This window comes from Meles meles, chromosome 10 (genome assembly GCF_922984935.1).
Source record: "Meles meles chromosome 10, mMelMel3.1 paternal haplotype, whole genome shotgun sequence".
In the NCBI taxonomy this organism is placed as follows: Eukaryota; Metazoa; Chordata; class Mammalia; order Carnivora; family Mustelidae; genus Meles; species Meles meles.
The window spans coordinates 92372403-92390843 of record NC_060075.1 but is presented as its reverse complement, the minus strand read 5'-3'; the positions used below and the strand labels follow the sequence as shown (position 1 = coordinate 92390843).

The 18441-nt window shown below is 39.7% G+C and overlaps 1 protein-coding gene across 3 annotated transcripts in view; it reads right to left on the bottom strand.

Annotated features, from left to right (window-relative positions):
* NME8 (NME/NM23 family member 8) overlaps positions 1–18441 on the bottom strand; it is a 66177-nt gene that overhangs the window by 33226 nt on the left and 14510 nt on the right. For all 3 annotated transcript variants that reach the window (XM_046021576.1, XM_046021578.1, XM_046021577.1), the window contains exons 6-8: positions 14839–14955; positions 1628–1694; positions 497–570 (exon numbers count right to left, since the gene is read on the bottom strand). In XM_046021576.1, coding sequence (XP_045877532.1) covers positions 497–570; positions 1628–1694; positions 14839–14955 — 258 coding nt within the window. The remainder of the gene's footprint in view (positions 1–496; positions 571–1627; positions 1695–14838; positions 14956–18441) is intronic.

Below are 18441 nucleotides of genomic sequence, written 5' to 3'. Positions count from 1 at the left end.
CCTGAAAATAGTTATTCTCTGGCCCTTTATAGGAAAAGTCTGCGGATCTTTGGAGTAGAATACAGTTTTCCTCTTATAAAAATTTATTTTAGCTCTAAAGCAAACCAAAACATTAAATACTTCCTTACTCTACCATGTATCTAAAAAGGACCATACGTTTGTCACAACATAAAGAAAACAAAACAAGCCAGTGTAAACTTATAACAAGTTTCCATTGTTAATAACTAAGCAGGAAGAACATCTGTTATAATCCAATATAAGAACTGTAATTTTTATCATTTATATTAGATGCTGGTAGAGCAGAGCTCTTTAAATAAAGATACTGGAGTAGGTCTGACTTTCGTCAAGACAAAACATTCCAAGCCTTTGGAGGTACCTAGCACCAGAAATTTGTTATGTTCCATTCACCCTAAATGATAAGTTTGTCTCCAAACTGACAATCCAGAGGTTGTTATGTTGCAATTAATTTAAAGTATTGTGGGGAAATATCACTTACTTTTTGTTTAATCTCTTGAGATTTTCTACTAATCACAGCATCAGGTTTGATAATAGCAATACTGTAGAGTTGATCTAGGGGGAAAAAAAAGAGAATTTCATTTTCTTGGCATAAAGTCTAGATAATGAAGGATTTGGCAATTAGAAATGTAAATTATTAATGTCCAGTGAGTTTTTTTTCATTGACAGCTTTGTTGTTATTACGGCACTCCAACTTCCAAAGGTTCTCCTTAGAATCAAAGTGCAGTTCCTGTATTTGCATGCAGGAGAAGCATTCACAAAAATTGGTGGTCCCGAGGCAAAAAAAAAAAAAAAAGAGAGAGAGAGAGTTATGTGGGCACTAGTTATTTTAATATAATTCACATGCATTAAAATCATAGTATCACTGATGAGTGGAGTTTCAACGCAAGCAAACATAACAGACTGATGAATTTCACCATCTACAGATTTATCTACATTTATCTACACATTCTTTTTTTTAAAGATTTATTTATTTATTTGACACACACAGAGAGATAGAGAGATCATAAGCAAGCAGAGAGGCAGGTAGAGAAAGAGGGGAAAGCAGGCTTCCCACCGAGCAGAGAGCCCCATGCAGGGCTCAGTCTCAGGACCCCGAGATCATGGCCTGAGCTGAAGGCAGAGGCTTAACCCACTGAGCCACCCAGGTGCCCCTATCTACACATTCTTATGATGAGCTTTTAGTACACAACAGCCCACTGAGGACACTGTCTCTGCTCCCTCCAAAGTATGAACACACACTCACACATCTATGCAGACAATCCAGGAGGAAAGTTTTTAACTGTAAACTGGCATGCGGGTCATTGAGGAAGAAATTATTTTCACGAGGTTTTAGAAGAAGATGAAGGATGAAATAAGAGGAGGTGGCTGTCTCATTAGTCACAGGAGACAGGAACCCCTGTTCCTGGGTAACCTCTGAAGGCTGCAGGCACAGAGACCAAAGGGAAGGTAAGCGGAGCAAAAGGTTTGCTTGTTAATAACAGATTATCCTGCCAGTCCCATAACAATAACATTGCGGTCACCACCAGCTTTTCTGGTCCTACAACTAGTGCTCTACTGAACATCCATGTACACAAATCCCTTGCCATTACCCCTCAGGAAATTTACTTACCAACACTTTCACTGGATGCTTCCCCATCATCATCCCCATCTGGGTCTACAAACAGAATTTCATGATACTGTGGAAGAGAAATGCAAGCAGAAGTTACATTTTAATATGATAGGAAAAGAGTTTTTAGAAACTCCCTAGAAATTTTGTTCTAATAAACATTTATAATCTAAGGGATAAAGGGTAAAGTGGAAATGTACCCACATATCTAACACTACTTTTCCCCATCTTTCCACTGAAATAAAAAAAAAAGGAATGTTTAAAATGTTCTAATAAACATTTATAATCTAAAGGATAAAGGGTAAAGTGGAAATGTACCCACATATCTCTAACACTACTTTTCCCCATCTTTCCACTGAAATTAAAAAAAAAAGGAATGTTTAAAATGATCAGAAATAATACATATGGAAACTGATTAAAAACCAAAAACCTTGCGGTGCCTGGGTGGCTCAGTGGGTTAAGGCCTCTGCCTTCGGCCCAGGTCACGATCCCAGGGTCCTGGAATAGAGCCCCGCATCGGGCTCTCTGCTCGGCGGGGAGCCTGCTTCCCTTCCTCTCTCTCTCTGCCTGCCTCTCTGCCTACTTGTGATCTCCATCTGTCAAATAAATAAATAAAATCTTAAAAAAAAAAAACAAAACCAAAAACCTTAAAACTTAGAAAGAGCACGAGGAATAAAATAAGAAAGAAGCAGAGAGTAATAACAAAGCAATAAATTAGGGGCACCTGGGTGGCTCAGTTTGTTGAGCATCCAACTCTTGGTTTCGGCTCAGGTCATGATCTCAGGGTCATGGGATCAAGCCCTGCACTGGGCTCAATGCTCAGTGGGGAGTCTGCTTGAGATTCTCTCTCTCCCTCTCCTTTGCCCCTCCCCTGCATGCTCGCTGTCTCTCTCTCTCTCTCTCTCTCTCTCTCTCTCAAATAAATAAATAGAAAGAAAGCAACAGATACATAATTATCATGTTAAAGATCAAAAGGGCATTCGATGAGTTTCAAGATCCAATCCTGACCATTTCCCTTAGTAAACTAGAAACAGAAAAATACCTCCTTAACTTATCAAAAACTGTCTTGCTCAAAACAATAACCAATTTTCTGCTATAAAGTAAAACACGGGGAAGGATAGAGATGGGAGTTCCTTAATTTCTTGAGAAACCCTTAAAGTGCTTCTGTGATTCTGTTTTAACTATCTGAAAGGTTTATATATTTACATATATACATTTTTTGGCAAGAGAATGCATAATTTCAGAGTCTCAATGAAATAAAGACCTCAAAATGTATGGAAATGACTATACTGGAAGCTCTCATTCTTATTATAATCAAGAATAAGATAATTATACCAGCTATAACTTCAGATAGATCTGACTTTATATTTGCTGGACATGTGCTGGCCAATAGAGCAGCCACTAACCACATAAGGCTATTTCAGCACTTGAAAATGAACTTAGTCCAAATTAAGAAGTGCCATAAGTGATAGCTCCAAAGCACATTCCGAAGATTTAGTATGAAAAAATGATTGCAGAATACCTTATTTTTTATACTGAGTACATATTTAAATGGGAATCTTTTTAATATATAGGATTAAAAAATTAATTTCACTTTTTTTCTAAAAAAGAGAGAGAGGGGAAACAAGCCATAAGAGACTCTCAACAATAGAAAACAAACAGGGTTGATGGAGGGAGGTGTGTGGGGGATGGGCTAGATGGGTATGGGCATTAAGAAGGGCACTTGTCGTGATGGGCACTGGGTGTTGTATGTAAATGATGAATCACTGAATTCTACTCCTGAAATCAATATTACATTATATGTTAACTAACTAGAATTTAAATAAATATTTGAAAATTAAAAATAGTAATAATTTCCCTTTTTTTCTTTGTTGCTTTTAATGTGATTAGTAGAATATTTTAAATTATGTATGTGACTCACAACATGAGTTGTATTTTTTTTACTATCAGACAGGGCTGTGCTAGACCAGTCAATTAAATAAGAAAGTTAAACAACAGAAGCATTCAACAAAGTGAAATAATATAAAATAAACATATTAATACATTTCTTACATTCAACTGTTATTAATTAAAACAGGATATCACTCTATAAGAACAATCAGAACAACAACATAACCAGAGAACAGAGTATACACAGAGAAAGGTACATAGAATATAGCAATTAGGAGTATATGTTTAGGAGTTATTCCACCTGACATCAAATTCTGGTTTCAACACTTACCAGCTGGCTGTTTTGAGGGAAATGACAACGTTTTTAAAGCCCTGTCTTATTATTTGTAACTATCTCATAAGATTTGGGTTTTTTAAAAGATTTTATTTACTTATTTGACAGAGAGAATCAGCAAGAGAGGGAACACAAGCAAGGGGAATGGACAGGGAGAAGCAGGCCTCCCACCAAGTGGGCAGCCTGATGCAGGGCTCAGTGCGGGGCTCGATCCCAGGACCCTGGGATCATGACCTGAGCCACAGGCAGATGCTTAACAACTGAGCCACCCAGGTGTTCCATCTCTCATAAGATTTCTTGAGATTCCCATTCAAGATGGCAATATAAAAGACTGAACTTAACTTCCTCCCATAAACACACCAAATCTACAGCTATACATAAAAAAAATTTCCCCTGAAAGAAATCCAGAGAAAAGCTAAGCAACTCGCACATGTCAGGTGAATGAGGGGAAAAAAAAACATTGAAATGGGTAGGAGAGCAGAAGTTTCAGACACAACTTGACCATCAACTTCACCATCACCACAGTGACACACAGTTGGGGAGGGAAAATCAGCATCTCCCTCAGGAGTGAAGGGTTTAGACTCACCGTATAATGTGCCAAATTTCAAAACTTCCATTTGAGAGCTAGGTCCCCCAAATCCCTACCTCTGAAAGCCAAATAGGGCTCGTGTCCATGAGTCCCATGAGGCTAGAGTAAACAAACAGCTCTTAATAGGCTGATAAGGACAGGCTGTGGCTATCCCATCAGGGCTCAGTGCACGGGCAGCTCACTGACATGCCCAGTTCTTCTCTGAAAGAAGCCTATTTGAAACTCCTAAAAGCTGTAGCCTGAGAGGCAAGCTCCTAAATGAACACAGATCTAGGGGCTAACTGTAGTCCTCTCCGACCAGGGAGGATGACAGGTACCAGGCGCCATCTTGGCACCTTCCCTCTGCCCTGCTCCAGGTGGGGATGTCCACGTGAAGATGGCTTGAGCACACATCTGGCAACATATCCCAGCTTTTGTGGCTGCTCCCAAAGGACACATCCCTTTCAGCCTGACTGTGGCAGCCATCAGAGCGGTTCAGCTGTTGGGTACAGTGCAACCAGCTACGTTTGGATAAACCACCCACACAGAAAAATCAGTAAGAAAACAATGGACTTAGAAGCTATATGTTAGACCAGGTGAACTTAACATTTACAAGCATTCTACCCAAAAGCAGCAGAACACACATTCTTCTCAAGTGCACGTGGGACATTCTCCCGGACGGACCACATGTTAGGCCATGTCAAGCATCTTCTCCCACCGCAACAGTGTGAAACTAGAAACCAACTATAAGAAGAAACCTGGAAAATTCACAAATCTGTGAAGATTAAACAGGCTACTGAACAACCAATGTGTCAAGGAAGAAATCAAAAGAGAAATTTAAAAGTACCTGAGACAAATGAAAATGGAAATACTACATACCAAAACTTTCAAAGTGCAACAAGAGTTCTAAGAAGGAAGTTTATAGTGATAAATGCTTACATTAAGGAAAAAAAAAGAGCTCAAATATACAACCTAACTTTTCATTTTAAGAAGCTAGAAAAAGAGACCTACTGGAATCAAAGTTAATAGATGAAGGTAATAACAGAGTTCAGAGGAGAAATAAATAAAATGAATACTACATAGATAATAGAAAATTCAATGAAACTGAAAGCTGGTTTTTTTTTTTTAATAAAATAACATTTAGCTAGACTGTGAAGGAAAAAAGAGGACTCAAATAAATAAAATTAGAAATGCCGCGGGCGGTGGGGGGGAGGCACCTGGGTGACCCAGTAGGTTAAAGCCTCTGCCTTTGGCTCAGGTCATGATGTCAGGGTCCTGGGATTGAGCCCCGTATCAGGCTCTCTGCTCAGTGGGGAGCCTGCTTCCCTCTCTCTCTCTTCTGTCTCTCTGCCTACTTGTGACCTCTGTCAAATAAATAAAATCTTTTTAATTAATTAATTAAAAGAAAGAGATATGCAAGGGGAGACATTAAAAAAGATACCGCATGAGTACAAAGGATCTTAAGAGACTACTATGATCAACTATGAAATCCCTATCTCAAAGAGTTATGTGTGAGTGCGCCCAGATGGCTCAGTCAGGTGGGCATCCTCCCCTTGATTTCAGCTCAAGTCATGATCTCAGGGTTGTGGGATAGAGCCCCACATCAAGCTCCATGCAGCTGAGCTTGGAGACTGCTTGGGATTCTCTCTCTCCCTCTGCCCTTCCCCTGACTCTTTCTCTCAAAAAAAAAAAAAAAAAGAAGTTATGTGCATACCCATGTTCCCTGTAGGATTATTCACAATAGCCAAAATATGCAGACAACCTAAATGTCCATCAATGGATGAATGGGTAAAGACAGCGTGGCATATGTATGCAATGAAATATTACTCAGACATAACAGTGGAGGAAATCCTACTATTTGTGACAACACAGTTGGACCTAGAGAGCACTATGCTAAATGAAATCAGTCAGACAGAGAAAGACAAATACTATACGATCTCACTTATATGTGGACTCTAAAAAAAAACTAAACTCATAAACACAAAGAACAGAATGGCAGTTACCAGAGGTAGAGGGTGGGAAGTGGAGGAAGGGGAGGAAGGTGCCCAACGGTACAAACCTCTAGTGGTAAGATAAGTAAGTTCTGAGAGTATAACATACAGCATGGTAACTATACCTAACAATACTGCATGGTATACTTGAAAGTTGCTAAGAGAGTAAATCTTGAAAATCTTCTTCACAACAACAAAAAAAATTGTTAACTATGGAAGGTGACAGATGTTAAATTCAGTGATCATTTCACAGTATAGACAGGTATCAAATCATTATGTCATATGCTTTCAATTAATACAATGTTATTTGTCAGTTATATCTCAATATAACTAGGAAGGAGAGATTTTTGTCTAAAATAAATGAGAGATCTCTTTTAAAATCTTGCCAAACAGCAGCTCCTCAATAATTCCTAGTTATTACAATTTTCACCAACAAGTGGGAATGGGGTGAGGGGTGCAGCAGTGAGAGGGAGACACAGACAAAGAAAAGGGAAGGGAGAAGATTCCCTGACAAATAAGAAAACCTGAAAAGCAAAGAAAAATGTCCCTGGATATTAAAAATCACTATTATAAATGTAAATTCCCCAAACATTCATTTTTTTCTTAACATTCCACTCAAGAAGTACTTTGTGCATAGTATGGGTATTAGCACATTGACATAGAGTACAAGAATTTTTCCCAGTTTGCTGTTTTCCTTCTACATTTTAGGGTGCACTTCAAGGTTTTAAATAATGAAATCTATCAATTTTTCCTTTTTTGATATCTCTGTGTTATGTTCACAATGCCTTCCTCAACCTACGGCAATACAAACATTCACCAGTATTTTCTTCTAATACTTTCATGCTCTGTTTCTTCGTATCTGGCTCTTTAATTCATCTGTAATTTATGTACATAATATGAGAAAATGATACAAATTTCATACGCAAATAGCTAACCCAATATTCCTAAGTCTGTTTATCAACTTTTTTTTTCCATTTTATTTATTTTTTCAGCGTAACAGTATTCATTGTTTTTGCACAACACCCAGTGCTCCATGCAAAACGTGCCCTCTCTATTACCCACCACCTGTTCCCCCAACCTCCCACCCCTGACCCTTCAAAACCCTCAGGTTGTTTTTCAGAGTCCATAGTCTCTTATGGTTCGCCTCCCCTTCCAAAATTTTTTTTTTTTAATATGGGGGGGGTGGGAGGTTGAGGAACCAGGTGGTGGGTAATAGGGAGGGCACGTACTGCATGGAGCACTGGGTGTGATGCCAAAACAATGAACACTGTTATGCTGTAAATAAACAAATAAAAATAAATTAAAAAATAAAAAAATAAAAAAATAAAAAAAATAAACATATAATGTATTTTTATCCCCAGGGGTACAGGTCTGTGAATCGCCAGGTTTACATACTTCACAGCACTCACGATAGCACATACCCTCCCCAATGTCCATAGCCCCCTCCCCCTCTCCCAATCCCACCTCCCCCCAGCAACCCCCAGTTTGTTTTGTGAGATTAAGAGTCATTTATGGTTTGTCTCCCTCCCAATCCCATCTTGTTTCATTTATTCTTCTCCTATCCCCCTAACCCCCCATGTTTCTTCTCCATGTCGTCATATCAGGGAGATCATATGATAGTTGTCTTTCTCCAATTGACTTATTTCACTAAGCATGATACGCTCTAGTTCCATCCACGTCGTCGCAAATGGCAAGATTTCATTTCTTTTGATGGCTGCATAGTATTCCATTGTGTATATATACCACATCTTCTTTATCCATTCATCTGTTGATGGACATCTAGGTTCTTTCCATAGTTTGGCTATTGTAGACATTGCTGCTATAAACATTCGGGTACACGTGCCCCTTCGGATCATTATGTTTGTATCTTTAGGGTAAATACCCAGTAGTGCAATTGCTGGGTCATAGGGTAGTTCTATTTTCAACATTTTGAGGAACCTCCATGCTGTTTTCCAGAGTGGTTGGACCAGCTTGCATTCCCACCAACAGTGGAGGAGGGTTCCCCTTTCTCCGCATCCTCGCCAGCATCTGTCATTTCTTGACTTGTTAATTTTAGCCATTCTGACTGGTGTGAGGTGATATCTCATTGTGGTTTTGATTTCTATTTCCCTGATGCCGAGTGACGTGGAGCAATTTTTCATGTGTCTGTTGGCCATCTGGATGTCTTCTTTGCAGAAATGTCTGTTCATGTCCTCTGCCCATTTCTTGATTGGATTGTTTGTTCTTTGGGTGTTGAGTTTGCTAAGTTCCTTATAGATTTTGGATACTAGCCCTTTATCTGATATGTCGTTTGCAAATATCTTCTCCCATTCTGTCAGTTATCTTTTGGTTTTGTTAACTGTTTCCTTTGCTGTGCAAAAGCTTTTGATCTTGATGAAATCCCAATAGTTCATTTTTGCCCTTGCTTCCCTTGCCTTTGCCGTTGTTACTAGGAAGATATTGCTACGGCTGAGGTCGAAGAGGTTGCTGCCTGCATTCTCCTCAAGGATTTTGATGGATTCCTTTCTCACATTGAGGTCCTTCATCCATTTGGAGTCTATTTTCGTGTGTGGTGTAAGGAAGTGGTCCAATTTCATTTTTCTGCATGTGGCTGTCCAATTTTCCCAGCACCATTTATTGAAGAGGCTGTCTTTTTTCCATTGGACATTCTTTCCTGCTTTGTCGAAGATTAGTTGACCATAGAGTTGAGGGTCGATTTCTGGGCTCTCTATTCTGTTCCACTGATCTGTGTGTCTGTTTTTGTGCCAGTACCATGCTGTCTTGATGATGACAGCTTTGTAATAGAGCTTGAAGTCCGGAATTGTAATGCCACCAACTTTGGCTTTCTTTTTCAATATTCCTCTGGCTATTCGAGGTCTTTTCTGGTTCCATATAAATTTTAGGATGATTTGTTCCATTTCTTTGAAAAAAATGGATGGTATTTTGATAGGGATTGCATTAAATGTGTAGATTGCTTTAGGTAGCATGGACATTTTCACAATATTTATTCTTCCAATCCAGGAGCATGGAACATTTTTCCATTTCTTTGTGTCTTCCTCAATTTCTTTCATGAGTACTTTATAATTTTCTGTGTATAGATTCTTAGTCTCTTTGGTTAGGTTTATTCCTAGGTATCTTATACTTTTGGGTACAATTGTAAATGGGATTGACTCCTTAATTTCTCTTTCTTCAGTCTTGTTGTTGGTGTACAGAAATGCAACTGATTTCTGTGCATTGATTTTATATCCTGACACGTTACTGAATTCCTGGACAAGTTCTAGCAGTTTTGGAGTGGAGTCTTTTGGGTTTTCCACATATAGTATCATATCATCTGCAAAGAGTGATAGTTTGAATTCTTCTTTACCAATTTGGATGCCTTTAATTTCTTTTTGTTGTCTGATTGCTGAGGCTAGGACTTTTACTACTATGTTGAATAGCAGTGGTGATAATGGACATCCCTGCCGTGTTCCTGACCTTAGCAGAAGAGCTTTCAGTTTTTCTCCATTGAGAATGATATTTGCGGTGGGTTTTTCATAGATGGCTTTGAAAATATTGAGGTATGTGCCCTCTATCCCTACACTTTGAAGAGTTTTGATCAGGAAGGGATGCTGTACTTTGTCAAATGCTTTTTCAGCATCTATTGAGAGTATCATATGGTTCTTATTCTTTCTTTTATTAATGTGTTGTATCACATTGATTGATTTGCAGATGTTGAACCAACCCTGCAGCCCTGGAATAAATCCCACTTGATCGTGGTGAATAATCCTTTTAATGTACTGTTGAATCCTATTGGCTAGTATTTTGGCGAGAATTTTTGCGTCTGTGTTCATCAAGGATATTGGTCTGTAGTTCTCTTTTTTGGTGGGATCCTTGTCTGGTTTTGGGATCAAGGTGATGCTGGCCTCATAAAATGAGTTTGGAAGTTTTCCTTCAATTTCTATTTTTTGGAACAGTTTCAGGAGAATAGGAATTAGTTCTTCGTTAAATGTTTGGTAGGGGGCACCTGGGTGGCTCAGTGGGTTGAGCCACTGCCTTCGGCTCGGGTCATGATCTCAGGTCCTGGGATCAAGTCCCGCATCGGGTTCTCTGCTCAGCGGGGAGCCTGCTTCCCTCTCTCTCTCTCTGCCTGCCTCTCTGTCTACTTGTGGTCTCTCTCTGCCAAATAAAAAAAAAAAATTTTAAATGTTTGGTAGAATTCCCCTGGGAAGCCATCTGGCCCTGGGCTTTTGTTTGTTTGGAGATTTTTGATGACTGTTTCAATCTCCTTACTGGTTATGGGCCTGTTCAGGTTTTCTATTTCTTCCTGGTTCAGTTGTGGTAGTTTATATGTCTCTAGGAATGCATCCATTTCTTCCAGATTGTCCAATTTGTTGGCGTAGAGTTGCTCATAGTATGTTCTTATAATTGTCTATATTTCTTTGGTGTTAGCTGTGATCTCTCCTCTTTCATTCATGATTTTATTGATTTGGGTCCTTTCTCTTTTCTTTTTGATGAGTCTGGCCAGGGGTTTATCAATCTTATTGATTCTTTCAAAGAACCAGCTCCTAGTTTCATTGATTTTTTCTATTTTTTTTTTTTTTTGTTTCTATTTCATTGATTTCTGCTCTGATCTTTATGATTTCTCTTCTCCTGCTGGGTTTAGGGTTTCTTTCTTGTTCTTTCTCCAGCTCCTTTACGTGTAGGGTTAGGTTGTGTACTTGAGACCTTTCTTGTTTCTTGAGAAAGGCTTGTACCGCTATATATTTTCCTCTCAGGACTGCTTTTGCTGTGTCCCACAGATTTTGAACTGTTGTGTTTTCATTATCATTTGTTTCCATGAATTTTTTCAATTCTTCTTTAATTTCCCGGTTGACCCATTCATTCTTTAGAAGGATGCTGTTTAGTCTCCATGTATTTGGGTTTTTTCCAGCTTTCCTCTTGTGATTGAGTTCTAGCTTCAGAGCATTGTGGTCTGAAAATATGCAGGGAATGATCCTAATCTTTTGATACCAGTTGAGACCTGATTTGTGACCCAGGATGTGATCTATTCTGGAGAAGGTTCCATGTGCACTAGAGAAGAATGTGTATTCTGTTGCTTTGGGATGAAATGTTCTGAATATATCTGTGATGTCCATCTGGTCCAGTGTGTCATTTAAGGCCTTTATTTCCTTGTTGATCTTTTGCTTGGATGATCTGTCCATTTCAGTGAGGGGAGTGTTCAAGTCCCCTACTATTATTGTATTATTATTGATGTGTTTCTTTGATTTTGTTATTAATTGGTTGATATACTTGGCTGCTCCCACGTTAGGGGCATAGATATTGAAAATTGTTAGATCTTCTTGTTGGACAGACCCTTTGAGTAGGATATAGTGTCCTTCCTCATCTCTTATTATAGTCTTTGGCTTAAAATCTAATTGATCTGATATAAGGATTGCCACCCCAGCTTTCTTCTGATGCCCATTAGCATGGTAAATTGTTTTCCACCCCCTCACTTTAAATCTGGAGGTGTCTTCGCGTCTAAAATGAGTTTCTTGTAGGCAACATACTGATGGGTTTTGTTTTTTTATCCATTCTGATACCCTGTGTCTTTTGATTGGGGCATTTAGCCCATTAACATTCAGGGTAACTATTGAGAGATATGAATTTAGTGCCATTATTAGTCTGTAAGGTGATTGTTACTGTATATTGTCTCTGTACCTTTCTGATCTACTACTTTTAGGCTCTCTCTTTGCTTAGAGGACCCCTTTCAATATTTCCTGGAGAGCTGGTTTGGTGTTTGCAAATTCTTTCAGTTTTTGTTTGTCCTGGAAGCTTTTGATCTCTCCTTCTATTTTCAATGATAGCCTAGCTGGATAGAGTATTCTTGGCTGCATGTTTTTCTCGTTTAGTGCTCCGAATATATCATGCCAGCTCTTCCTGGCCTGCCAGGTCTCTGTGGATAAGTCTGCTGCCAATCTAGTATTTTTACCGTTGTATGTTACAGATTTCTTTTCTCGGGCTGCTTTCAGGATTTTCTCTTTGTCACTAAGACTTGTAAATTTTACTATTAGGTGACGGGGTGTGGACCTATTCTTGTTGACTTTGAGGGGGGTTCTCTGCATCTCCTGGATTTTGATGCTTGTTCCCTTTGCCATATTAGGGAAATTCTCTCCAATAATTCTCTCCAATAGACCTTCTGCTCCCCTCTCTGTTTCTTCTTCTTCTGGAATCCCAATTATTCTAATGTTGTTTCGTCTTATGGTGTCACTTATCTCTCGAATTCTCCCCTCATGGTCCAGTAGCTGTTTGTCCCTCTTTTGCTCGGCTTCTTTATTCTCTGTCATTTGGTCTTCTATATCACTAATTCTTTCTTCTGCCTCATTTATCCTAGCAGTGAGAGCCTCCATTATTGATTGCACCTCATTAATAGCTTTTTTGATTTCTACTTGGTTAGATTTTAGTTCTTTAATTTCTCCAGAAAGGGCTTTAATATCTCCAGAGAGGGTTTCTCTAATGTCTTCCATGCCTTTTTCGAGCCCGGCTAGAATGTTCAGAATCGTCATTCTGAACTCTTGATCTGACATATTACCAATGTCTGTGTTGATTAGGTCCCTAGCCTTCGGTACTGTCTCTTGTTCTTTTGTTTGTGGTGATTTTTTCCGCCTTGTCATTTTGTCCAGATAAGAGGATATGAAGGAGCAAATAAAATACTAAAAGGGTGGCAAAGACCCCAGAAAAATGCGCTGTAACCAAATGAGAAGAGACCCCCAAATTGGGGGGGGGGGAGAAAGGTGATAAAAAGAGGTTCAGAAAAAAAAAGAAAAAAATTTAAAAAAATAAAACAAATAAAGAAAAAATATAAAAAAGAAAGAAAAAATATATATATTTAGATAAACTAGTCAAAAAAACGTTAAAAAAGAAAAGGGTAAAAGTTTTAAAAAATTTAGCAGAAGAAGAAAAAAGAAAAAAGAAAAAAAAATTGAAAAAAGAAAAAAAAAATTGAAGTAGCCACAAGACTAAAGAATCATGGGGAGAAAGCCATGAGTTCCGTGCTTTGCTTTCTCCTCCTCTGGAATTGTGCTGCTGTCTTAGGAATTGAACCTACTTTCCTTGATAGATGAACTTCGTCCTGGCTGGATATTTTGTTGATCTTCTGGGGGAGGGGACTGTTGTAGTGACTCTCAAGTGTCTTTGCCCGAGGCGGGATTGCACCGCCCTTACCGGCGGCTGGACTAAGTAATCAATCCGCTCGGGTTCGCTTTTGGGAGCTTCTGTTCCCGAGTTCTTTCAGAAAGTGGTTGATTTTCTGTTTCTAGAGTTGCTGTTCTTCTTGTCTTCGATCTCCCGTTGGAGTTGTAGGTGTTTGCAATGTTTAGATAAGCTATCGAGCTGATCTCCTGCTACCTGATGTAGTCTCAGCCTGCTACTTCTCCGCCATCTTGACTCCTCCCTCCTGTTTATCAACTTTTTAATCCTTTCCTCACTTAAACTGAAACTTTTTATAGCAAATACTTAATACAAGCTCGAACCTGTACCTTCTCCTTTCTATTTTTCAGTATTTCTTGTCTCTACTTTCCACTTCATAAGCTCATACTTTCCCTTTTTGCTCTCATGGTTGGTGTGGCATGCGTGGACGCATTGTATGTGTGCACATGAGCACATGCGCGAGCTCAGGCGTGTTCATTTCAGTAACACCAGTAGCTCTTCCTTATCTGCCTGTATTTCTTATCTCTTTCCTCTGTGGCTTCCTTTCTAATACTATTGTGTTCATACCTCCGCATGCTTTGCAGCCTCTTTCTAAATTTTTAAATAGTTTATCTTTCAGTACATAAATGATACACTTTCCACACAGGATCTTATTCTAAGTGTCCTAGCAAAGCGATGTCTTGTTTTCATTTGTCAATAGATCTTGGTCCTCTTTCCATAACAGTAAGTACTGAGCCAGAACACACTAAATAATATTCCACTGCATGGATTTGCATAATTTATAACAAAAATTACAGACATCTTATGGAACTTGGTCAGCAATGCTGACAAGTTTAAAGATTTTTATTGATTTATTTGAGAGAGAGCAAGAGAGAGCGAGCACGTGAGCAGGGAAGAGGGGCAAAGGGAGAGGGAGAAGCAGGCTCTCTGGCTGATTCCAAAACTCTGAGATCATGACCTGAACTGAAGACAGATGCTAAACCAACTGAAACACCCTGGCACCTATGAGTGGCTCGACATTTAGACTGATACCAAATTTTTAATAACAGATGACTGTGCTCTACGTGTTCTTTTCTATATTTGTCTTATTATCTGTGTTGGGAAAATTATTGGAGTGTTATTGTTCAGTTAAAAGATACAGGAGTTTTTTAAGGCCTTTGATTCATATTGCCAAAATACCTCCCAGAGAAAGTCTATTATTCAGACACCTAGATGGTTATAAAACTTGGGAAAATTCTGCAAAAAATATGTAATGCACTTTTTTAAGAATAAAACTGTAAAGTATTACCTGAGGTCGAATCATTTCACCTGCTGCAATTTTCTTCTCCTCTTCAACCAAGTTAATAACTTTTTGATTAACAAGTGGTGCATTTGCACCATGGATCTTTGCAATAATTTTGCCATTCTATATGGGAAAAGAAAGCATGAAGGAAACTTCCATTTTCAGGAAAAGTCTGGTATTCAACTTGACAAAGTCATCCTACTCAGCCCCACACCCCACCAATCCTTTCTAGCTATTATAATTAGCCATTTTTAAAATAAAATATTAGTGATGGGAAAGTACGTCTTGATTTGAAAAACTCAGCTCTTTGAATTCTCCCTCCACAATATCTGTTCTCCTACAACCAAAGGCAAAGCATCCCTGCATTATGTTCAATGGTTCTGTATAGGCCACCCAATATTACCGTCCCTAATTATTTTTGACACTATGCCCCCTTTTGTCCATCTTTCAACACATATTCACAAAAACCTGTTTACTGGCACAGTTCCAGGCATGATGGTATGGAACAGCAACCCTGGTATGTGGTGTAATTAAATTACCAAAAGGAGAAAAAAAAAAAAAAGACAGATAAACATATGTAATATAACAACCTTGACAAGTACCACCACGTACAAAGCACCGAGAGGATCTACCAGAATGTGTTCTGGTCAAGGAGATCAGCAAAGTTGCTTATTGATACCAGGAAGGGATTCGTCAATTAAAACATGTAGGATGGGTAAGGGATAACAAGGCAAAATGGAGAAGAAAGAGCATTCCAGGCAAAAGGAATAGAGATCCAACAGTCCTGATGCCAGAAGGGAATATGGCAAATGAGAAGACCAGCCAAGAAAGTGAGGGGATGCATGGTATGAGATGAAGCCTAATAGTGAGGGGGAGCCAGACCATACAGAGACGTGTGGGTCTCGGAACCACACAGCTTTTAACCTAAGCGCAGTGGGAAGCCTTAGGCATGTTTAAACAGAGCCGGCGACCACGATTTGAACTGTTAATTGTTAAAGATCATTTCAGGGCACCTGTATGGCTCAGTTAGTTAAGCAACTGCCTTGGGCTCAGGTCATGATCCTGGAATCTCGGGATGGAGTTCTGCGTTGGGCTCCCCACTCCACAGGGAGTCTGCTTTTCCCTCTGACCCTCCCAATTTTCATGCTCTCTCTCCCTCTCTCACTCTCTCTCACAAATAAATAAATAAAAATCTTTAAAGAAAAAATAAATAACGATCATTTCACCTACCATGTTTAGAAAGAGTTAGGAGGGAGAAGATACTGGTAAACAAATTAGGGGTTATTCTAGAGATGACGGTGAGAGATGGCTGCTCAGTCTGGGGCACGGGTGATTGAGAGGGAAAGAATGGAAACACACAGACGAGTATGAGAAAGACTTGGGTGGTGAAACTGACAAGTATGAGGTCTGGAGTGGACTGAGTGTGATGTACAGAGATGTCACTAAGCTGAGTTTTCTGTTTCTGTCAAGAAAGTGGATAAATTAAGATATTAATCACCCAATGTGGTGACACTTAGAAGACCACATTTCCTGGCAGGGCAGAAGGGGGAGAGTCTGGTATTGGATCAATCCTTTGTGAAAGGCCCTTCAGACAGCAGAGGAGAAGTCAAAGCATCTGCTGGATATACAAGTCTAGAGCTCAAAGTATAGGAATTAGCTGAAGACATAAACTTGAGTTCTTGATACACAGGTGGTGACAACTGAAACTGTGTGGAGGAAATTTTCTAAGGAGGGTGTACAGCATGATAAGATAAATATTTAAGGGCTACATAAAGAAAGGTAAGCCTGCAAAGGAGACAAAGGGGAATAACATCTAGGTAGGCGAAAGGGAAATCAAGTAACGAAGCCAAAAGTAGCCAATGTTTCATGCCCTCTTAGGGCATGGCCACCACATGCAATACACTTGAGAGGTGTAGCATGATGGGTCTAAAGGTGGCCGTTTATGTAACAATAGGCTGGTAATTGGGCACACTAGCAACAGCAAATTTGCTTGAATAATCAGACAGAAGGCAGATGCAATGGGCTGAGGCATTAATGGGATGTGAACAAAATGGAGTAAAAATAAATATTCAAACTCTTTTGTGAAATTTAGCTGTGAGATAAAGGAGAGAGATGGGTGGTATTTGGAGAGAGGCATCAAAAAAAAGCACTATTCCTTAGGAAGAACATGGAGGACATGGGGAGATGGAGAGAAGTGAGTTGGGGTACATTGGAGGGGGAGACGAACCATGAGAAACTGTGGACTCTGAGAAACAAACAGAGGGTTTTGGAGGGAAGGGGTGTGGGAGGTTGGGTGAGCTGGTGGTGGGTATTAAGGAGGCACGTATTGCACAGAGCACTGGATGTGGTGCATAAACAATGAATTCTGGAACACTGAAAATAAATAAATAATTTTTAAAAGTGTTATTTTTTTAACTGGAAATAGATCATCACCTTCAAAGGGTAATGAGAAGGATCCAGTTGAGAAAGGTTTAAATAAATATCTCCATCTACTTACTATTTCCCACCAAAAGGAACCTTCCAACAATTCTGGAGACTTTCTAATGTCCCTTGAAAAAGCCCTTCCTGCTGAAACTTTCTGGATGAATTTGTTGTCAGCTAAGTGTGCTGAGCAATACGAAGAGCCACTGTGGGAATATCCATATAAACAAGCGATGGGCTTTCTGGTGGTATTGTGGGCACAGACTGAGATTCTTAGATGAATGATTGTGGATATGGAGCAAAGTGGGTATGGATTCTTTTTTTTTTTTTTTTAATATTTTATTTATTTATCTGACAGACAGAGATCACAAGTAGGCAGAGGGGGGGGGAGCAGGCTCCCTGCTGAGCAGAGAACCCGATGTGGGGCTCGATCCCAGAACCCTGGGATCATGACCTGAGCCGAAGGCAGAGGCTTTAACCCACTGAGCCACCCAGGCGCCCCGTGGGTATGGATTCTGACTGTGTGAGCAACTGGCTGAAAGGTGCCCTGGAGAAAAGTTCATTGGCAGCAGAGGTCAGGATTGAGAGGCCAGGATGTGGGTGGGTTGCCAGGGTCCCCGGGAGGATGGCAGGACAGGGTTTTTCAAAGGGGTTTGAGCCCTCATGCCAAAGTCCTCAGTCATCGATCTTTAGACCAGTAAATGACAGGGATGAGGTGGGGGAGAGAAGGAAGTTTAGCCAAATAGCTAAGTTAGCAAGGAAAAAATCTTTATTGAAGTAAGAAGAAATAAAGGGAGTATAATTCTACTCCTGGCCTCGAGACTTACAATCTGAGAAAATAGTCGTCACTCTGGGCTACAAAGAAGTATGTTGTAAGTAAGGAGACAGATTTACCCAAAGTCAAGGAAATGGAGTAAAGGCTAAAAGCCATGATGAAAGATCCTAGAAAGTGTGTTGATTGCTCGTCTCTATTACAGAAGTGACACAGTGAAAGGCTTTGCAAGGTGGTAGAGAATTGGGAGAACTGGTCAGGAAAAAAATATTCTGAGCATGAGAAGGATGAACTATACAGGGCTGGAAGGAAGGTAGGACTTATAGTCCAGGCACGGATGGCAGATAAGACAGTGCAGACTGGATGGGCCAGTTAAGGAGGGTTGGTATGGTCTCCTGATCAGAGCTTCCCAACCG